Genomic DNA, 23,025 nt, shown 5'->3' with positions numbered 1-23,025 from the left:
CTTCTGTGATAATAAATGGCTTCTAAATGAAGGGTGTTTTTTCCTTTGTTTTGTTGGGGTTTTCTTACTTGTTTTGAAGAAGATTAATGGTTCTTCTTTGCACTTATCAAGATGCATTTCCACTTCACATGCAGAAATGAATGTTCTGTCTCGGGAGTTTGTGCTGCAGCAGTTCAGTGTCTTGCAAGTGGCTTTCCTCCTGTGGCTGGTTGAAATAATGTCCTGGTCTTCATTTTCCATGACATTTATTTTGTTCTGCAGGCTCTTTTAAATACAAGTCCCCCTGGCTGAACTGTTGGGAGAGGAAGATTGATTCCATGAAGTTGCTGGGGAGAGGGGAGGATTCCTTGCCTTTGCTGTTTTTCCTGTGTTGCCAGTGGCTGTGAGGCAGATTGCTGCTGACTGGAGAGTTTGGTTGTGGATCTGCTGAGCTCCTCATTCCTGCAGAGCCTTTTTTCTCTTTGTCACTTAGCTGGTGAAAGCAGTCACAGACCTGTAGGACTTGTTCACAGCAAAAGGTGTTTTGCTGCTTTCCTTGCCCTTCCACAGCTTTTATCGTTCAAGCTCGTTAATCTCAAGTCAGTCTATAATGAAGAAGGTGCCTCTTCCCCACTCACAGGCCTGCTCTGCTGGCCCAAGCCCCTCCTCTTGCACAGGCCTATCTGAAGTGATCTGTGAGTGTTTTGAGCAGGGAATTGCCACCTGGCTGGGACAGTGACATCTTCATTCTCCCTCGGAGCTGTTGGGCGCTGGTACATCTGCAGCTGTTGGTAACGCAGCCCTCTGGGATGTGTCAGTGGTTACCCTCCCTGGGGGGAGGGCTGGGGGTCAGTGCACTGGTGATAAATTCCTTTTAGTTTCCCTTTACTTCAAATTCCTTTGTCTTGCAGGTGCCAAATGTAAACTGTTCTGAACTGCTTCATTCTCCAGTGTCCAGAAATAGGTCTTGTTTTGGGAGAATTTATGAAATTAATCATTTTGAGGACAGATATGTTTGAACTGAAGCTATGTGTCAGTGTAGTATGAAGTGTTTGGAAAGGAAAGTCTAAGCTGTTTCTCTCTGATCAAATTGTGGAAAAACTCCTCTTACCTTCATATTTTGGATTTTTTTTAGCTGTAAGTTGTATGATTAATTTTTCTTACCAGTTGTTTGTTTTCTAATTGAGTTTTATGCCTGTCAGAACAGTTATCTGTAGCTTCACTATCTCTGATAGTCTCTGCAGCCTTCTTCACAATTACTTGAAGTGTTTCAGCCAGATCAGAAGTGGATGGTCTTTCACATGAAACCTACACTGCAATGTCAAAACCACCTGCACTTTTGAATTTCAGCGTTCCTTTTCAAAAGCAGAACGTTCATCAGCAGACCGTGGCCAATTTGTGTAGCAGTGAGTGTAGTGAACCATCCAGATAGGGGTGAGCAGCATTTCTGCTTCAGTGGGCAACCACAGTATGAGCCTGCCCTGAGAAAAGTAAAGATTCCCCCACCCACCCCTGCTGCTTTGTCTGAGCTTGTAGCCTTTGCTTTTGGGTTTGTGCACATTAAGCTGGAAAGTTCATGGTGTTATTAGAGAAAATAGCTTTTAAACTGCTTTAATGATAGGACAAAGAGTCATGCTTAAGTTCCTTTGTTCTTGATGAGATTTAATAGCAGGTGGTGTTTTGAGTCATGCTTACAAAAATGGAACATTTGAAAACTTCAGTACCCACGTAAGTCAGCAGCTGTGGGTTATGTGTTTGGAACAATCTCTTCATTTGAAGATCTACCTCGTACCTGAGACAGCGTCTCTGGGGACTGATCTCATTTGGGCATTAGGTCTGCTTGGTTCTGAGTCAGCATTCAAATCCCACTCGTGGGTCACAAGGCAGGGAAAGATAGGTTAGTATGTGCAGAAACTGCTGTGCTTCCACCGGGTGTACGCTGCAAGTCAGTTGAACTCAAGGGGAATTTTGCTCTCTGTAAATTAACGCGTGGTTTCTCATCATTGTTGGGTTTTTTTAATGGTTAACAGAGGTGCTGTGCCATTTGGCAATTTATTTTTATTGTGAGCTCTATCCTTTCAGCTAAAGAAGCCTGTTGAATTAATATGCAAAATGTTAGAAGTCAGAAGAAAAAAAACTACTGCTGGTGGTCTTGATAAGGTTATTAACTTCTCCCAGACTGTCTGGTCTCACATGGGTCTGTGCTCTGAGAGTCTGTCAGAGTTCCCTGGCAGTAGCTGAGTGATGCATCCTGTGAGCAGCATGCTCTGCTGCATGAGGGATCAGGTTTTCCTGTGGGTGCATGCACACACACAAAATGAGTTCTCAGTCCCCTCCCTAGCTTGGAGGGCTTTTGGGAGACTTGAGGCATCATGCTGGAGTTGGGGAGTAGACCAAGGAGAATTTTGGAAAATAAGTAAGTAAGACATTGGACACAGATCATGTCAGAGTAGCTTAAATCTGAGCTGTCAATTTGCATTCTTCTAAAATCTGTGTTTGTGACCTGATAAAGCCTGATTTCTTGCATGAAATCTCTCAATAGATTAAAGCAAGAAATATATGCCTTCTGTACTTTTAGTGCTAAAGCAGTTTCTCATGCATTTGTGAGGGTAGACCTTGTGTTTTAAAATGCCATTTCACAGCCTTTGAAATCTTTCCTTTTCTGCCCCCAAGGAGTTAGTGCTGTTCTGTGCAGCTCACCCGAGGTGCCCCCCGGAGTGGAAGTGAAATGGGAAACAAATGCCTGTGCCTGTGTAATGAAGGAGTGGGATGATGTTCTATAATATTTGATGTTTCTGGTGTATTTTTATGAAGAACCAGGGAGTCCTTATATCTCAAAATAGAGGTACTGGAGTTAAGAGCATGAGAATTTCACCATGAAATGATTGGAACCCCTTTTCAGACATATAAATGACTCAAAGTATTTGCATAACTAATTTTTCCAAGTGAAAGCTAGGTAATAAGGCCATAGAAACCTGGTAACATTTCATTCATGCTCTGAAATGAGCCTCCTGTGCATAGGGTAGGACAGAGGTTTGATGGAAAACTCAATACAAACAGGTAACTACATGATGGGATGGGAATTTAAGATGTGTGAGAAGCTTATGCCTAATTTTTAACTGAGATGTGAGACTTTGTAGCTGCTACAATATGTGGCTATTACTATTTTCATACCTTACATTCAGTTCTTTATTTTCCACTAACTGCAGCTGCTTCTGCCTGACTTCAAGGCTTTCATTTAGTACAGAGGAAAGATGCTACCTCAAAAAGAAGAGAAATTATTGAGGTGCTTTGGGGCTGAGACAGAGGTGGAGCACCTTACTTGCTCATCTCCATAGTAATATGTCAAATCCCTCAAGTTCCTTGTCCACTGTCTCTTCTGTGGAGAGAGCCACTGAAAATACATATATACACATGAAACTTAAAATTTTAGTACTTGTCTGTGGTCTTTTGTTTCATGGGTTCCCTCTTAGTGGAGGAGTCTACACTGCATAGACTTCCCAGTAAAGTTGATATTCAAGTTTGAAGACAGCTGGTAATTCAAATTCCAAGCATAGTGATCCCAGTTGTGTAAGTGAATAATGACCTGCTACTAATCTTACTGTTATGATTAATGTTAAGGCTGTTTCATTTCTCAGAACTATTGTCAGAAGGTTGCTTATGCAGATTTTTCTGTGCCATAGACCTGTCTCTCCTCTGAGGAGATGGTGGCTCTTGTTTTCAGGGTGCAGGGTGATGTTTGTGTTTGTTCATGGGAGGTCATTCCAATCGCCTGATTGTTATGTAAACAGCATTTCCTGAAGGGAAAATGTTTGTGTTTGGAGTGGTGGCTAGCTGGTTCATGTTCTGCTGGCCTTGGTTGAAATCAGCATGAAAACCTTTGGGCCTCCAAGCCTGATGGTTCACTGTAGATGCTCCCTAGGATGTGAAGGGACCATGTATGATAAGAAAGAAAAGATGCCTTCTAGTACAAGTGTTTGTAGAGGCTTTTCTGCAGAAATAAATCCATTTCTGCTGACAACTAAAGCTGTTGGAAAAAAGTACAAAACAAATCTCATGGGAGGTTTTGCCTGGGGCTTTTTTTAGTGTACTCATTTTCACTAATTTTCTTAAATGTGCTTGGTGATACTGACTATACAAAACCTTCTCAGGTAGGCTCTGTACAGGGGATTAAGGATATTTTGCTTTTTATTCTGTGACTTAAGTTTTTGCTTAGTAATAATGATTGCTAAAAATATCTCATTGCTTTGTGAAAAAAGATGTTGATTCAAGATGTTCCTAACTTGCTGTAACTTAGCTGATTTGTATCAGCTTTCACTTTTTGATGTGGTGACACTCCAGGATCTGGTTCGGTGATACTTTTTTTCTTTTGGAAGTAGTAAATTTGTGGTGTTTTCTGTTGCTAACTTCTTCTGGTGAATCCTCAAATGAGTTTTTTGAATGAGTATCCATGAACTGTACATGTATTTTTTAGATGCCTCATGGGAACAGCTGAAGAAGATTGAGGGAGAAAGTGCTGAGGGAGTTCTAAAATTTCATTTTAAATAAAGCTTTTTGACTTTGTTTTATAGGCTTCCTGTTTGGAATGTCTTTTGTAAAGACACTCTCTCGTCGGCGGTGCAGTATGCTTCAGGTGATGCTTGTGTCCTGGGCAGTGAGGATGAAAATGTCCAGGAAAAGGTATGCTGGATACATCATGCTAATTACTCACTCTGACTAAATACTAAATGGTAAAATAAGATTCTTCATAGGATCTTCTTGGCCAGAATGTTTCATGTACTCCGTTCTTTGAGCCATGATATCTTCCCAAGTTTTTATTCTCCTTCATTTCTTGCAGTCGTGCAACAATTCCGGTGGGTAGTTTGGGGCAAGAGAAGGAATGAATAGTAAAGCTTCTGATTTGATTTTTTTTTTGGGTTTTTTTTTTTTTTTTTTCCAATTTGGGAGTCAGATGTTAGAAATGGGCATCAGAGGAAGCCACAATAGGAGGTGATGGGCTGGTTAAGTCTGGGCCCCATTATGCCACTTCCACCTGTGCTGTATTAAAAACTGTGTACAGATGATCTTTACCCTAAAGAGAAGATTTAAGATTAATTGGTTCAAGTCAGTATTTATCACTTTGCATTCCTTCTTTTCAATAAAAATTACGAAGGCCAAAATGTGTTTCTGAAAGGTATAATGAATAAACTGTGGTCTCTTTCATTTTTACTTTACTCAGCACTTTAGGTTAATTGAGTGTAATTGTCCCACCCTGATTAAGTCATGGCAAGTTTCTGCATCTTGCATTGCATAGTGAGTTCCCAAGCTGTTGAGTCAGAAAATCATGGTAATTTCATTCATTTATTTATTTACCCAGGTACAGAATCAGTCCTATTCTAAATATGGGTAGTATTGATATGTTGGTTTTCCTATTTCCTCCAGCAATCTGTAGTACTGTTAATCACAGTTCTCATTCCAAAAAAGCTTTTATATGCCACAATAAACTTGGAGAATGTGTGTGAAGCATTCTAGCTGGCTCAAGTGGAGAGCTGCCATAAAAAATCCCTTTAAATAGTGTAGGTTTCTTAAGCATTGCACCAACTAGAGTAGCTCTATTTTTTGAGAGCTTGTGCAGCCAAATAGCATTCCTGTTCTTCTGGCTGCCTAAAAAGAAGTTCTGCTTGAATTTAATGTCTGATGCAATAATACTGGAAAGACTAAGTAAGCTTTGAGACTGGGAAGCCACTGGTAAATGATTTCCTACTCTGCAACATTCTTCCTTTCATTCTGTTAATGTGGATGCATAGGTAAGCAGATTTCTGAACTTAAACCCAAAGATGTGAAAACTAATGTTAGACTGTTGTTTTCACCCTTTAAAGAAAATCTCTTGGGTGGATGAGAAATCTTAAACAAGTGTCTGTTACTCCTAATTAGGCTGCTGGAGCTGTCCTGCTCCAGAGGAGCAGTTCTACAGCCCTTGATCAGTTTGCCTTAGATCAGTTGTCTCTTCAGCCATTGATGCTATTTCATCTTAGGGACTGGGATGTGAGCTAATAGTATTTGGGGAAAAATGTCACTCAGTTGTCTCTAAGGTTTGTCAGCTCAGATTTGTAGCTCCTGCACTTCAATGGATGCTTAATTCTCTCAAATTAATATCATGTAGTGTTGTATAGCACAGCAGCCCATTTTGGGTCTGAACGCTGGCACCTGCAGTATTTAGCTACAGGATTTTAGATAGCCCTTAGAAAACAAAATGGGTGTAAATTTCTACCACATTTCTTGCTGTATTTTAAAGTATTACTTGAAAATAGCTTGCGTATTTTGTAGTCATAACTTTAAAAAGTTTGAAGGGCAAGTGTAAATTCTTGCTAGTTTCAGTCTGGTGGGTTTAAAACCTTTTTCCCCTCAAGTGTTGATACTCTTTATTTTGTGAATTCACTGCACTTGATGGTGAATTTTTAGCTGTAGAAGAAACGGTTTCTTTAAGAGGTTCTGGTGGATTTGTGTAATTGCTGTAGTTCTGCTGATAAGACTGCTACAACCGAAATGTGCCACGTGTTATTTTTCTAATGGTTGTCTGATGCAAGTCAGCTTAGAATTTTCTTCTTCCCCTCTTTTGGGCAGCAGGAAGATAGGGGAGGGTTTGTTGACATAGGCAATCATAGTAGAATGAGGAACTCTCCTTAGCAAACAAATGGAATAATTTTAGACAGTGCTAAAATGGTCTTTTCAGGGAAGATTTAACTGAATAGTTTTAACTTGCTGTAGTCTTTGTGCAGTTGAGATTTTAAACATGGGTGGGCAATGGTTCTGAAGATTAATGTAGCTTAGTTCCTGGATGTTTTGCTGGTGAAAGAAGTGCTGTTGTTCAGTGTGTCCCAGAGGTAGCTGCTCTGGCTGAGTGTGGAAGGCCTGTGGCTGCAGACTGACTGCTTTACCTTCAATCTCCCAGGGGGAAGAGGCTGCTCCCAGCCTGGAGCCTGAGCCTGCAGACTCCAGCACACAGAGTTACTCTATGGAAGAGCTGCTCAATGACTTGACAAAATCTGACCAGGCAAGGCTTTTGTTTCATTCACTGTCTTCATACAGTCTTCAAATGCTTCCTGGATTTCAGTCTTTCATTTTGGTTATCTAAAGTTCATAGTAACCATCTCTCACATTTCACCTGTACACTGGATTGCTGTCAGACTCATGTTTCCAGTAAAAGAGAGAATGTGTGAGCTAACAGACCTTGCATTTCCCATGTACATAAATAATGAGTAATTTAGTATTTGGAAGTACTGACTAAAAACTTTCCAAGATAAATTAAAATTGGATGTTGTAGGTATGGATGTCTATTTATAAATAAAACAAAAACTCTTTTCTCTGAGGTCTTTTATGTAGATCAGGCTTGGTGATTATGGCAGTCCATTTTAGCTTTGATCCCTCATAGCTTCTATCACTTTCATTTTCTTAGTTAAAATGGGAAAAGGGTTGTATCTCAGCTCTGTGCCATTGATACTGTTAAGTCAGTGCTCGGTGTTAAATGTTACAAACCAAATGTTAAAGATTATTTAATTGATTACATATTTTTGTTTTGTAGATTACATGATACATAGGACAAACTTCAGAATATTTATTTCATGGCTTGGGTGTTTAAATCTGTTAAAACTTCCTGACCCCTTCATGTTTAGTGAGGTGACTTGCAGTAACGTAGTTGTTGACAAGAGGCTTTTGTACAATATTTCCTTTTGCTGCAGGAGTTCATCTGACCTGTTTCAGTGGTTACATGCTCTTTCAGATTTACAAAGCCTTATTTTGAGTGTGCTTATGACAACTGAAGACCTAAATGACTCAAGACTACTAAATGCTCAAAAGTGGAAAATCTCTTTTTTCGCTTACAGCATGGAGTAGGTTTTGAATGATTTTGGACCTCCAGTGGAGTGATGAAATTGAAAACCTTCTCTAAAACTTAGGATGAAAACAGTCAATTTTATTGTAATGGAACATGCAAATAGAACTTTTTCTTTTGGTTGCTGCAATATTCAAGCTGCTTTTTTCATGGCAGTCTCTTCAGGAAAGCATCATTGAGGAAGCTGTTGCACAGGCCTGCTCCAATTGATATTTTTACATGATTATTGCAGGGCACAGAAGAGTATTGCAGCTATCCCAGAGCAGCACAGAATGCCACCTAGGTCTAGGAAGAAACAAAATTAATTTCTGACAGAAATCCAAACTGTTAGAACTCCATAGTAGATGTTATTGTGTGAATGCTTTTCTTACTCAGGTGTTGAAAAATATATATTCACCTGGAATGTTTTTACAGACAACAGAAATAAGTGAAACAAGCCAGCCTGAAGTTGTGAGTCCACCTTCAGTAGATGTAAATGAAGCTTCCTCCAGCATAGTCCCAAGCACTGAAAACACTTCCAGTTCACCTACCTCAGAGATACCTCCAGTCTCACAGCCCAAGTAAGCTCTTGCAGTTTTGTTCTTTTTGTTTTTGAGAGAATATCACTTACTCTGCTCTTGTTTAGATGTGTAGTAGGGCTGAGATGGGATTGCTCCCCACAGTTGTTTTGCTGGTTTATGGTGTCAGTGCTCATGGAGTGTGCCAGCATTTCCTCAGTGTGTGGATGAACAGTTGTGTACTTGCATGAGGTGGAATACCATTGCCATGATCAGTTTCTAAGCCTCTGCTTTGAAAAAAGCCAACGTGCTTAGATAATCTGTACTATAAAAGCACTCAGGGCTTTACCATTAGGATTTCTGCCCTTCACAAATGTGCTTTCACATGTGTGTCAACAAGCATTGAGGCTGCTTCAGCAATGGCCTCTGCCTTCAGTTAAGGAAGAACTCTGCAGAATCTTATCTTGGGACTTAAAAACAGAGAGTCTCAAGTTCTGGTAATAAGAGACTTTTGACAAAATAGCAAATTCTCATATAAATGCAGTCAAGGCAGTTTAGTGCTTAGTAGTGTATTGCAGAGCTGCCTCTGCTGCAGGCAGCTTTCTGGAGTCCCTGTACTTCCTTTTGTTTCCCTTTTCTTGTGGGATGTTGTCAAATGTGAACTGCAGCATGGAAATTCATGTGTGCATCTTCCAAGGATTTCCTCAAAGTCCGGTTGGGAAAAGGGAAGTAATCTTGTTCTGATGGTTGATAAAGATGAAGTATTTTGTTGGATAAAAATTGAACAGATTGAAAATGAAGTAGACTTGTCTTTGGTATTTTGGGTTTTTTAAGATTTCAGTTTTTCTGCTTTGCCAAATTTAATTTCTTTCTTTTCTTAGAAAAGATATGGACATTTTGTTTGCTGGCTGATCTTGCCTAGTCTTCCAGGACTAACACTTAAACATATTTTGGTACTTCATCAGTGTCTTTCATTGGAAGCCTTCCAAAATTTGTGGTTTTTATAAGGCAAAACTGGAGTGTGTCTTCAGCCTGTTCTTTTTATAGCTTTTTTTGACTACTCCACTGATTTATTTGTGTAATGTGTTGTAAGCTCTACTGTTGTCAGGTCCTAGAAGGAGACAGGATGTTACTTTCTTTGAAGCATTCAGCTTGGTGTCTGGTAATTGTTGGAAATTGTCTGGCTGTCACAGCTGGGGAATACTGGAGTGGTGAACTCCGACTTGAGCTGTGAAATGAATGAAAATAGAAACTTAGTTTGGAGCACTTGATGGATGAGTTCATGCTGGGCAGTGGTCTTGTGACACCAGTGCCATTTACAGGAAGAAGGGGCAGACCTGGTGTAGCAAGAAAATAATGTTTATCCATTATTTCAAACTGCACTTCAGCTCTCAGTAGTCACAGGTGGTCTCTTAACAGATTAATATCCAGACTGGCTCTGGTCCAGCTCCATACTTAAACAAGATCTCTAAAAATACACAGTTGCATTTGTTACCTTCAAACATTTTTAATCTTTTTGCTGGTTTAGATGCCGATTCCTCATAGTGTAACAAAGTCCAGCTCTCTCAGGTGTTACTGATTTAATATTTCAGCAGAACCTTTTAGTCAAAATATTTTGAAAGGAATTTTATCCCAAGCAAGTTTTACTTTGTAGTGAATCCTTTTTAGAACAGCACTGAGTGTAACTTTTCTACCTAAGTCTAATCTGAGGAAAAATTACTGAAAATTAATCTGGGCTCTTTCTGTCTGGAAATAAAGAATGTGCTGTGCAAAGTGAGCTTAATAATGCATTTTAAAAATTAAGGCAAATCAAGGTACTCAAAGGAGAGGGAGCACTACAGCTTTTAGACTCACCTTCTGCCAAAATTAGTTACTTGAGGTCAGTCAGGTACACCCTGAGAGCAAGGAATTTTTAAGTTCATTACTATCCCATATTTTATTCAGTTGATAATTATTCATATTGTCACCTACCCACTGAAATGGAGACTATGTGGAGCTTTTCAGTTTTGTGTAGTGGTCAGCTTTATTAAGTCAGTAAAGAGTTGCAGGCACAGCCAAACACTGTGCATCTCAGATGGAGGCATTTTGGGGCATACAGGGTAAATACTCTCTGTTTATAGCTAATAAAATCTTGTATTCATGATGTTTGGTAGGTTTTGCTACATAGCAAAAAGTCTTGGAATACCTAGGAGTTTTTTGTTTTTTACCACAGGAAATTTATCATATGAAAGGTACTAAAATTGTCTCCCTGGATTGGTTGCAGCTGCTTCTGTTGATAATTGTAGCAGTCAGGGAACCAAAAAGATCCCCTTTTAAGTTGCTGACGTGCTGTTTGTGTTTTGGCAGCTCTGTCAGGATACTGGATTAACCTAGTTTGTGCTTCCATTAAAGAAAGCTTATGTGGAAATTCAGAAAGCAGAGTAAAGCTCTCCTTAGATCTGGCTGTAGGCTGGATCAGCAGGGAAGTCATCCCTGTGCTGGAGAGGAGAGGACAGTCAGAAGTTAGCACCTGAAAGTTACTCTTTGTCCATCTTCTTCTCCCCACCCATTCCATCATTCCTGAAGAGCAGAGGGGAGGCTTTCTGTTGGGTTTGTGCCTCAGGATTTGTCTGAGGTGTGCTCAGCCTTTCTGGGAGAGAGCAGGTGAAGCAGTGGGCAGATGAGCTGGTTTGGGCTGTTGGTAGAGCTTGGATAATGGTCTGCTGGCTTACCTGATTTTTATTACACCAGCAAAAAAGAAGAAATACATTAGTAGAAAGGAAGTCTGGCTGGTTCTGCTTTTCTCCCCCCTATTCTCCTCTAGTTTTAGCCAAGTTCTGTTCTGACTGCTGCCTCTTGACTTGGGAACATGAGGAGCTTTTAGTGAGGGAACTCGGTCTCGCGTTTGCTTCCTTTGTTGAAAGGGAAAAGAAAATTGCTGGCAGCCAGGTAACTATGAAGATGTTGTTAGCTTGTAGTGATGCTGGGAAGAATTATGCATTGCAGTGTTTGGTAAGATGTTAGATGAGAGTTCTGGGAGATGAGAAGCCTGTTTTGAGTTCCTTTCTGGGACAAACAGACTGGAAAAGGAAATACTGTTCTTTCATGGGTATGGCTGAGAATGCACTTCCACACGTACCGCAGGCTTCATTCTTCTTTTCTTAATTATTTCTGTGAGACTGTTGCTTTATTAAAACTTTCACTTATCTTTGTGGTTGATTGTCAGGGTTCCTTGTATTATCAGAAGGCTAAAAAAGCATGTTGTTTGTTTCCCTTCAGTGCAATAGAGAATTCCCGTGCTGATATCCCTGTAGTCAGCTCTAGTGAAGCTGAGCAGTCAGAACCTGACTGTGATATTGGTGGGACACTTGAGGCTGACCCTCAGAGTGAGCCTTCCTCTTTTGTCAGTCCACCAGAGAGGTGAGTATCCAAGCAGGTTGTGTGTGACTCTGAATACTTCAAAGGGAGTTGTTCTCTTCTGTGCTGGCTTTGCAACAAACATTTGCATGTGCTTGCTTATCTATGTACTTGTGTGTGTGTAATATTGCATGTGGCTGACTGTGTTACAGATCCTAATACTCTTTAAACTTCCAGCCTTGCAGGCCAACATATAGAGAACATATCATCTTCACATGGCAAGGGAAAGAAGACTAAGTCTGAGTTTGAGTCCAAAGTTTCAGCAGCTGAAAAGGGGGCAGATGAGCAAAAATCTGCCCTTAACGCTTCGGAGAACTTAAAAAGGGAGGTGAGTTGGTATCCCCTCAGTACACACAGGAGTAATGCCCTCTCTTTGGTTATTACCACTGGTAAAATATGTGCTGTGCTTTTATTCTGTCCCAGAAGTATCACTTGGCCCTTGTTACAGTGGGATATGTAGCTGGCCAGGCCTTCTGTGCTTAACTGTATGACTTTTTTCATGCTCTGGTTGTGAGGTGCTTCCTAAAGCTTGTGTTTTTTTGATAAGACTCTCTTTACAATCAGAATGACTAAGGCCATGGCAGTATCATTTCTTGCTGTTTTAGGATCCTGTTTAAACTGTCACTTGGCAACTACCTCTAAAATACTGTCTAAAAAATAACCTCTACACTTGCAATGTCTACCAAAAAAATGTTCACTCATCTGGTGGTGTGCTGAGTATGTTTGTACAAAGGAGAAGTGAAGACTTGAAATGGAATAATGTACAGTTTAGTTGACAGGGTTTTTGCTTTGTCAGGCAAGTCCAAAACATTATTTCTGAGATACTTAAAAATGGTTTCTTTAATGTTTAATTATTCTGCTGTTTTTGACATGTTCAGAAATTCCAGAGAACCTCTGGAATTCTGTCATTACAAGCACTGATGTTTAAAGATTTTTGCTACAGGGAAAGCTTTCTTCATTAGGAAGAGGAAAAGCAAAAATTGGGAAGAAAATGCAAGTGTTGGAAAAGAAGGCTTATATTTTATTTAAAATGTATTGGCTTAGCCACAAAAATTGTCAGTATTTCAGTGAAATAATCTGTAATTCTGAGAGAAAATCATCACATGTTTTTTCTGGCTTATAATCTTGCTTACACTGGCTCTAAGTTGTTAACATGGGTGCAAATGATGTGTCTGCCCTTGACTTGATCAGAGCATGCTTTGTTTTTTCAAGTTCATCTTTGTTTTCATTGTTGGTCCTGAAAAATATTCACAATCAGTGGGTCTTTCTTTTGCAGAAAGACTTTAAGAAGACAGGAGAAATTGACCCTACATCAGTAATAACTCCAAAGGACCCTGGAGATATTCCAACATTTGATGAATGGAAGAAGAAAGTCATGGAAGTGGAGAAAGAAAAGAGTAAGTTCAGGATTCATTAGTTTGGTCTAAATACAGAGCACTGTCATCTCTTCCTAGAGCTGAATAGCAGGACTGTCTCCATTTGGAATGCAGCCTGGAACTTCATTTTTCTGCTAGAACTGCGTAATTAATAGCCTTGATTATATAAGAGCAGTGAGCAGAAGTGCCCTGACAGTGCAAATACTGCTTGTTTGTGTGGTTTGTTATAGTAGCAATATTTTCTTGTTCCTAGGTCAGTCAATGCACCCTTCTGCTGTTGGTGGGCAGCATTCCACTAAAAAGGTCCAGAAAAACAGGAATAACTATGCCTCTGTAGAGTGTGGTGCCAAAATTTTGGCAGCAAATCCAGAGGCAAAGGTAAGCATTTATTAATTATTAGTCTTCAGTTTTTAGTATACTGTTATGCAACAAAAGACACTTAAAACTGAGCACTGGTTTGTGAAGTTGTTATTCTGTGTATGGATTTATTGGGATTTTGATTTCTAAAAATAAGACATAAAAAGTGATTAGTGCTTTTTAAAAGAGGGATTGCTATAGAACTTGATGTCTTTTTAAGTGAATTCAGAAAATGGGAGCAGAGTCTACTTCCTACAGAAACTGAACAACTGAACAGAGTTATATTAAAGAACTCACCACAGTAAATAATCCATGATTGCCCCAAAGTGTGGCCTATGTGTCATGGATAATTGTCTTGTCCAGAGTGTTGTTGATATTAGTCTACAAACCTAATTTCAAACTGAGTGTTGGAAAGAGGGGAAAAATCCTTGATGCTGTTGGTATCTACCATGCAGTTTAAAATACAAATTCTTTCCTTTCTACAGAGCACTTCAGCTATTTTGATGGAAAACATGGACCTTTATATGCTCAATCCTTGCAGTACTAAAATCTGGTAAGTTCCTGAGGTTCACATTTGTGGCAGGAGTGATTACAGTGTTCCATTGCTGTGGGACTGACTTGACCTTGATGTGTTGCTCCTTGGAATGGGTGTGTGAGGAACTCTGACAGAAATTAGCACAAGATGGATTATTATGTCTTCCATAGAAATCTAGCTCTGGTATTGAGAAGTAATATTAAGGTGATATTTTCATTTATCTTAATATATCACTTTTTTGCAGAATTATAATAAGAATATAATTATAATAAGAATATAACAATAACTAATATAATAATAGTAAGTTTTGCACAATCATCTTATGGCAGGTAAAGCGCTTGAGCATTCAAATAAAGATTCTTGGTTTCTTTCCCTGACTGTCAAAAAATTGTAGGACAGGTGAACAGAATTTACCATACATTAATTGGTACTTCAGGTGTGATTTAAATTGTTTGCTGTCCTTAGTTTTTAGTTCTATGACTTGATACCTTTGAGTACAAGATGGATGAAGCTCTTGTAGCTGCAGGTGCTACCTAGAGTTATTAAAGTAGATGTTCAGAAAAACACCTAGACTTAGTGATTCTTATGGTACAGCATTTTTGTAGTGTCTTCCTTACAGCCAGTGGAGGATGTGATAATGAGGGGAAGGGCTGAAGATTGTAACTGCAGAAGGAAAAGTCTTTTCTTAAAAAATACTTACTTTTTGTCTTTAAGGTTTGTTGTTGAGCTCTGTGAACCAGTGCAAGTAAAGCAGTTTGACATTGCAAATCATGAATTATTCTCTTCCACTCCTAAAGACTTTCTGGTGTCAATTAGTGACAGGTATGTTACCTAAACTTATCCTTCTGAATGAAAAAATGAAATAATTATTAGATGCAAGGCTTTATGAAGCATGATCTCTGTATGCTTGTTATTATGCAAAGTGTAATGTAATATGAAGTCATGTGGTATTTCTTTGTGTATATGTAGTTGCTAGCAGTTTTTTTTTCCTTTGCCACCTTAAAATTTAGAAGGAAAAATTTGTTGAGGAGCAGAATTTATACAGTAGCTGGGCAGTGGGTGGCAGGTTATAAAATTCCTTAATAAAATGCTACTGAGTTTGTGGGCTCTCCCCTCCCTTGTCATTCAGACCATTTTCACATGGATTGAGCTGCCTTCAATGCTTAACTCTGTCCAAACCCCCACAGAGTATTCAAAAAGAAAAGAAGAGTAGCAAAACACTGAGAAATAGGAAGGGGGTGAGAGTGCTACAGGTTGGCCAGATGGCTGCTTAGGCTGCTTTAGGATGATTTAGGCAGTGCTGTGCCCCCACTGCTTTCTGGAGTGAGCAGATAATTCTGGTCTGAGTGAGCAGGCATTCAAAGGGCATCAGGAAAACTCCTTTTCTTCTTGGATGCCTAAAAAAGGTGGGGTTAGACTTTGAACACTTGTTCTGTTGTGCAGTCCTAGCTCTGCTCTGCTCAGTTTTCTTCTGCCTGCTTACAGTAATACAACCTGCCAATGTTCTTCACTGTTCATCTGGGGGGGCTTCTCTAGACTGGCTGAATTTCAGTGATTGGATAAGTCTGGGTTTTTGTGCTTCAAGGGCTTCCACATTGCTGCCATTGTGTGAGCGTCATGCTGAGGTTTTGGGTTGGGAACATTGCTGCTCCTTGCAGCTAGAAAGAACAAAATGTATTTCTGTTCTGGAAACTCAGGTAAAATGTCTGTAAACAGTGAGTTCCTGCATTTCATTACCTGACTCCACTGTTTCCTTTCTAGGTATCCAACAAACAAATGGATTAAATTAGGTACTTTCCATGCCAGAGATGAGAGGAATGTCCAGAGCTTTCCTCTGGATGAGCAGATGTATGCAAAATATGTTAAGGTAACTCAATACTGCAAAAGCATCCATGCTCCTCAGGGAAGGAAGGGTTTGCTGGATATCCTCTGTATGACAGCATCCCAAGAAATGTGTTATCAAAGCCTGCTGTACGATTAATTGCCCTTGGTTAATTAGTGGCCCCAGCTGGGCTTGTCTGGGTAGCAAATCCTTGTCACAGTTGTGACCTTATTACTTTGCTCACTTTGGTAATTGAGAGGATCTTGGGAAGCCCCATGGGTCCAAGTACATGCTTAGCTGATACCTGAATTAAGGAAAATCTAGGCAAAGTTCTGTTCTATTTGACTTAACCAACTGTCCCCTGAATGGAAGATGAGAAGAATTTTGACCTATTTTGTTTCTTGGCTGTACCTGCTTTACATATATATACATATATCTGTATCTACCTGTTTAGATATATATATGCATATATACACACACTGCCCACTCAGTCTCTGGAGAAGAGATCAGAATATGCCTATTTCTTGAAATTTTTGTACCCTGCTGGGCTATACAATTTAGTGAATCTGAAAGTGTTACGTGGTTACATCTTGGTTCTCATGAAGAGACTCCAAGTGCAGTTTTCCAGTTATTCAACCATAACTCTGACTCAGGCAAATTATTTATGCTCACTGCTACTGGAGCATTGCCATGATACCTCCACCTTCAAAATAGTTTGCATTAAGCTATCTTTACTCAGGAGACTCAAAGGGAAAAAAAAACTCCATAAATAATTAATGTGGTACTTGAACTTGGGTAAAAGCTTCTGTGAAAATATTGGGCTGTAGTGAAGCTTTAAGTTCAAATAAAATACAGACCTTTTAGGTCCTTTTCAGTGATGTGTTATCTTCCAATTATGGTATGGCCAAAAAAAAAATAATTAGTTTGTGCTCCTTAATTATGCTTTGTGCTTTTATGAAAAAGTAGCTATGAATGATAATTGTCTAACTTCTTTACCTAGAAATTCTGCATGAGTCACAGAACAGAGATTTCATGTATTTTTAATTCTGTTTTCTGGCTGAATTAATTAATGCCTTAAGGTAGCTGCCATTGTCACTGAAGTTGCAGAATTCCTGTAGATGCTGCAGCACTTAATCCCTTGGTGGATACAGTGCTCTGCTTGGAATAATACAGCATAGTAAAATTTCTAAAGGTTTGTTCTCATAATGTTTTCACTTCATAGTGCAAAAAGTAAGCAAGGTCTAAGTATGTCTGGTATACAGAATGAGTCCAAAATATTTTCAAAAGTTAAATTTTTTGAAGTGGCTTACTGAATTTGTATCAAAAACAGTGGGATTTTTGTGGCATTATTTGTCTTGGTCTCAGGTGCAGATTATTCCAGTCCTGCAGTGATAGTGTCTACATAGTGGTTTAATAAATACTTGCAAACTAAATCAGATTAAATAAATACCAGTGTGTAGTCAAGGTTGCACAGAAAGTGTAGAAATACACAGATGTCTGAAGCTCCCAAGTCTGTCATCAGCTGCTCTATTTCTTGCATTTGTGCTTCTGTAAATGGATGTATTTTATAGTGAGTTGAAGCAGCAGCAGTGCATATAGAGTGCATGCTACGTGGGTTTGTTTTTCCTTTTGAGTCACTTTCTGTAGTCTGTGTTCTTTAAGGGAAAAAAAACAGTGCATTTAACACACTTCAATATTCTGTCTGCAGTCATGCTGCCCTGAAAAATTGAATAACTTCAATTGCTTTAATAAAACACTTGGTGCATGTTACCTTCAATCTGCAAGGTACAAGGGCTAAATGAAATCTTGCTACCCAAGGCAGATGAAGTTGTGTTACAACTTAATCCTTCCCAGCTTGTCCTCTTAGGCATTTATAGTACTGAATTAAACCCAGCAAGACTCTGTAGTTGCCTGTGGCATGTGTTCAGCCTTTGTACTGACATCTACTTTTTTTTTTTTGTTTGTTTGTTTTTTCTCCTTTCCTCTCTCTCGCTTCAGATGTTCATCAAGTACATAAAGGTTAGCAACTCTTCTTGTGGAGTGATGGATGCATGGGGCTGGGGGTGTTCTCTGCTGCGGCTCAGCTCTTTAATGCATGGCAAGAATAAATCTGGGCTTTTGTGCTGTGGGCAATCTGCAACTCCCTGGAGTGAACAAAACTTGCAATTTCAAGATTGAATGTTTATGTTAAGTGAACTTTGTGCTCTGTGGGTCTTTGGAGTTTTACTTTAAGTACCTTTTATTCTTCAGGTGGAGTTGATATCGCACTTTGGATCAGAACATTTTTGTCCTTTAAGCCTTATAAGGTAATACTTTGTGTTTTGCTTAGTCTTTCTCCCTCCTTGCAGTGAGGATTAGTCTGCTTTTAGAATAGTTGGGCAACAATTCCAATTTTCAGTTGCAGTTACTTGTAAGTATTGTGAATTGAAGTAGTTGCCTGACTTGCCTGCTCTGTAGTGTCTTTCACGTCTGTTTAAAGAAGCTTTGAATCTTTTTATTTGTTTCTCCAGTATGTCAGGAATAGTTTATATTTGCAGGGGGGAGGGGACAAGGAAACAGGAGCCTTGAGCAGCTTTAGAGCAGGACATGAGCATTTCAAGGCTGACCAAGCAAAACAGGGAACAAGTGGTGAACTAAAAAGAGCAGGTGTGGTGAGTGCTTTTTGGAAGCTGCTGGGTTGTTTGGCACCACGGGTGCACGCAGTCAGTAATGCTTGCAATAGCTCAGTAGAAACACCTGTGAATTTTTAATTTGGAGAACCATCAGCCTCTGTACTGCTCCTAAAACCAGGTTTTGAACCTGGGAGGTCTCTGGTATTGGAAGTCAAACCATATTTTTAGTTCACAAGACTGCTTTACACTGGATTGATTTGATTTAATTTTGGCAGAAGAGGTCAAAGAGAATGTGGCATGCAGAGGGGGGTAGTTCTGAATAGATATTACTAAAGCGAGTCAAAGGTGAAACTGAAGAGGAGGTAGCTCATGGAAAGCCAAAGACAAGGAAGTCTAGCTGTGAGTTTAAAAGGAAGAAAAGACTCTTTGAAATTAGAATGAGAAGCAGGATCTTGTTGAGGTTCCTTGTAGATACAACTTAGAGAAAATAATCATCCCTGCTGTTTGATCTTGCTTAACTGACTGCAACTACTGCATCTCATTTACTTGTTACATAAAGGTAATACTGCTTATCAATTATGTCACAAGATTCCTAATACTAGGTTTTTATTTTAAAACTTTGATCATAGAGTATTTGGTACTAGCATGGTTGAAGAATATGAAGAAATAGCTGATTCTCAGTATCAGTCTGAACGACAGGAACTGTTTGATGAAGATTATGGTAAGCAAATATTTTGTGCATTTTTAGCCATTCCAACAGCTCTTGTGCTGGTGTTGGTGGCTCATCACTTCCTGCATATGATGAAAGATCTGACTGTTAAATTTACTAGTTGACAGTGTTTCAGCATTTCTGGGCTTTTCCAACAATCCTTTGAACTTTTAGACAATGTGTTTAAATGTAGCTATGTAGAGGGTTGCTTTAAAATGATAGTAATAAGTCTCTGTTTCACTTGGCAGAACAGGCAATTTCTTCATGTGCTGACAGTAGGAAAGGATTACTAAAATACAGCAGCTCACACAAAACAGTTCTAGCCTTAGTGTCCATTTCACCTCAAGCTTTCTGTAGTTTTATTTCCAACCTGTCAAGTTGACATTGTTGAATAACATGTTAAATCTTGAGGTTTATATTCTTTGCCCATGATAGATGAAATTCTAATAGTCATAACTTGTTCTTCTTTATACATAGATTATCTATTGGATTATAACACAGGGGAAGAAAAATCTTCAAAAAATCTTCTTGGTTCTGCTACAAGTAAGTATCATTTATTAGAAAAAGTTATTTCTGTGCTTAAAACAAAATGTGCTAATTGAAAGTGGAATGACATTTTGTTGTGCAACATCTACAACTTTTATATTCCGCTGAAGCAATTTGTGATTCTTCTTTAGTAGAATAATTAAAAATTTGGAGTTGGGGGATTGTTCTTACTGTTCTGAAAATGAATTTCCAATTTGTAAGGATATCTATTTTGTGGAAACTTGTTTTCCGTACTTAAGGATTCTGAATACTGAAGATCATGTAGAAGTTGCATAGGGCTGTAAATGGCCAGTACTAAAGTGTTCTAGAACCATAATTATTTGGATGTTGGAAATCTGTGTTTAATTAAAATGCTTAACCTACAGGAGGCAATATAAAGATTTCCTTTGTACAACTTTAGGGGGAGAGAAGGATACGATTTCTGAGAAGGTTTTATGTAAATACTGTCATTTATGTTCTTTGTAAGGGCTGTGTGTTTTTGAGAGAACTAAAGGTTCTTGACTGTCTCCTCTCACTTTTCCCATTGGAAAACCTCCATGTGTAGGGTTTGTTTGGCTGAGAATCCTTGAATATTCAGTGCTGAATTATTCAGGATGGTATCACCTCCACACACCATTTCCTAAGGAGCTCTTGCACTTGTACCACTCTTCTGTCCCAGCTAATGAAGATTTCTTATTCTAGTGTAGATCTGCACTCAGTTAATGCTGTTTGGAGTCAGGCTTTGCTTTCATTGTGTAGGGGATCAGAGCTACAGATATCTTTCATACTTTTTCCATTGTTGTCTCCTGAGAATAAAGTCATGACAGGAATATTCACAGCTTAGAACAGTTTTCAAAAGAGAAATACATACTTGAAAAGGCAGTTTATTTCTACATGTGTGCCTCTCACAGGTGAGATAAAGCAGTAAATTCTTCCCTGACACTGCTTATCTCTTCTTTGTGACTTCTGAACTTTTTATCTTCAAGCTATCTTGGTGATGCATATTTACATGATCTGTCTGCAAGGGCAGTATTACAAGTTTATATTCACTGTCTGAAAAATGCAGTGACTTTCCATTTAATTTTTTAGACTACTAAAGCTAAGATTAAAAGATTTGAAACACCTGTTGCTGATGGTGCTCAGCTGTCTCTCTGAAACATTGCAGTGACCAGTATTTAGTTCTGTCTGGTGGGTTTTGTTACTGAGAGCTTTCCTCTCTGTCAGAGTGGTCAGTGCTCCTCTTTTGGACGGAGTAGCGTTTGTGGGGTTTGTTTTTTTGGTGGGGTTTTTTAATATGCACATAGACAAATGTGACAGGTTTCCATTTTGCATCTTAAATGTAGACTGAGAAAGAGAGTCCTCTGAGGAGGAGATGGATGGTTCTCAGACATTTAATCTCATAAGAAGCATTTTGCAGTCTTCCATGAGTCTGAACCTTTGAGGGTGGCTCACTGTTCTCTCTCCTGCCATTCTCCCAGTTGTAAAGTTTCTATACCAACTCTGTATTCTCCCTCATTTTCTCATTTTTCGTAAGAAACCATCCATAGATCAAGTTTAGCATCTTTTGACTATTGTGACTTTTCCCATTATACAAACCCAGATAGATTAACATAAATCAGGAATGCAGCTTCTGACATATTCTGGAGGAAAGGCAGAACCAAAGTTCTGAACACAACTTCCTGGAGCTCAAGGAATTTGTCATTGCCACTAAAAAATGCCTCTTTAACATGATGACTTTGGCCATGTGACATACACTGCAATATGTTGGTGGTGGGGGAGAAATGGGCAAAATCAAGCCAGCTTCTGTGTGTTTACAATATAGTGCTCTTTACCTGTTCCTCATCTTCTAAATAAGCCTGGCAATTATATTTGTTGTCAATATCAAGACCAAAGAGTAGCTGTATTCAATTCCTGTGCTGATGTAGAGCAGGACCTCTTGGAATTTACTTCTGTGAATTCAGAGGGGAGAGGAACTGTCCTATTTAACAGGTCCTTAAAATAAATCTATGTGTAAGCCAGATCTGTAGGTGTTATGGTACAGGTTTTCAAATACAGGTTTCTAGCCTATACATTTACCTTTGAAAGAAGCAGCTGCCTCCAGTGTAATAGAATGACCAGGTATTATGTCCTTACACTGTGATTCATTTTGGGCAAGTATTGCAAAATAGCAAATTTCTTGGTGCTGCTGATCTCTGGGCCCTCTGAGAGTGCCCTTGTTGAGTAGTTGTTGTCTCTTTTAGATGCTATCCTGAGTATGGTGAACATTGCTGCCAATATGCTTGGAGCCAAAAGTGAAGACTCATCTGAAACTGAAGGTACTGTAGTTTTTTAGATGAAAAGCATTCTGGAGAGTTTGCATTTCTTTGTTAAGTTTGTTGGTTTTTGTTTTTTGGGGTTTTTTTTGTGGGGTTTTTTTTTGTTTGTTTGTTTGGTTTTTTTTTTTTGTTGTTTTTTTTTTGTGAGGAGTTGGATAGTCTGATGGTTTAAATTACTTCTTTCACCTTTTGTGGCACACCTGATTAGTGTCATAGAACTTAGTGACTGAGAAGTGGAACAAAGATGATGAATTTGCTGAGAAGAAAACCCATACAAAGATGACACATGTGCTTATTCAGCTTTATTTGGAGAGCTTTACTCTGTGTTACCTAGCTGAAGCTGTAAAGTCCTAAGTTGCTGCTTCTTTCTCAAAGTATTTTGAGACTGTCCACAACATCATACTCAGAAACTGTCAGTAGCATTTCATTCAGATAACTTTGGATGACATCTGCAATTAATTTGATAACAGAGTTAATAATAAAAAAACTCCACCAATAATAAATCCAGACCTCAGAATTTGTTGAAAACAAAGATGGCTCTTGAATTTCCGTGTTCACATTTTCCTCCTTCCTGCAGCTGGGAATAAAAGTGTGTCTGAAAATGTCACTGCCACCCCTGCAACTTCAACAGCTGCACCAAGACTGCCTGAACCAACACCTGTTCCTTCACCAGAGTAAGTGATTGCTCTTGGGGTGTTTGTAATGTGCTCCAAGCAGAGACAAACATGGGCCAGTCTGCATCCTTGGTAGTAGGATGCTCAGGTATGGCATGCAGACTTAAACAAGGGAAAAAACAAGTATTTGGTAAAATCTGTAGTATGGTAGTGGCACTAACCAGAGACATTTAGTGTTTTTGTTATTGTCTATTATAGCCTATTTCCATTACGGTGTGTTTTGTTTTGACACAGAAACTGGTTTACTATTGGTCCAGGTTTTGTGGTCTCCTGCAAGGGAGACTAATTAGGAATGTAAATTGTATTGCTGAAACTTCAGTTAAATTGTGGTGACAAACTTCTGTTTTGGAAGCTTATA

General features: G+C 39.1%; 1 protein-coding gene across 4 annotated transcripts in view; it reads left to right on the top strand.

Annotated features, from left to right (window-relative positions):
• The window catches only part of SUCO (SUN domain containing ossification factor), a 38,323-nt gene that overhangs the window by 6,496 nt on the left and 8,802 nt on the right, over nt 1-23,025 (top strand). For 3 of the 4 annotated variants that reach the window (XR_008432329.1, XM_053950353.1, XM_053950352.1), the window contains exons 2-17: nt 4,551-4,659; nt 6,911-7,012; nt 8,264-8,409; nt 11,605-11,745; nt 11,920-12,070; nt 13,019-13,139; nt 13,372-13,496; nt 13,961-14,028; nt 14,725-14,832; nt 15,772-15,877; nt 17,831-17,851; nt 18,083-18,138; nt 19,074-19,165; nt 19,631-19,696; nt 21,919-21,993; nt 22,571-22,667. Coding sequence is in view for 3 of the 4 variants with exons in the window: in XM_053950353.1 (XP_053806328.1) it covers nt 4,551-4,659; nt 6,911-7,012; nt 8,264-8,409; nt 11,605-11,745; nt 11,920-12,070; nt 13,019-13,139; nt 13,372-13,496; nt 13,961-14,028; nt 14,725-14,832; nt 15,772-15,877; nt 17,831-17,851; nt 18,083-18,138; nt 19,074-19,165; nt 19,631-19,696; nt 21,919-21,993; nt 22,571-22,667 (1,584 nt within the window). In the remaining variant the exon portion in view is untranslated. The remainder of the gene's footprint in view (nt 1-4,550; nt 4,660-6,910; nt 7,013-8,263; nt 8,410-11,604; nt 11,746-11,919; nt 12,071-13,018; nt 13,140-13,371; nt 13,497-13,960; nt 14,029-14,724; nt 14,833-15,771; nt 15,878-17,830; nt 17,852-18,082; nt 18,139-19,073; nt 19,166-19,630; nt 19,697-21,918; nt 21,994-22,570; nt 22,668-23,025) is intronic. The other variant, XM_053950354.1, reaches the window with a different exon arrangement.

Source organism: Vidua chalybeata, chromosome 9, assembly GCF_026979565.1.
Source record: "Vidua chalybeata isolate OUT-0048 chromosome 9, bVidCha1 merged haplotype, whole genome shotgun sequence".
NCBI classification, from domain to species: Eukaryota; Metazoa; Chordata; class Aves; order Passeriformes; family Viduidae; genus Vidua; species Vidua chalybeata.
This window is presented reverse-complemented; position numbering and strand designations above follow the sequence as displayed.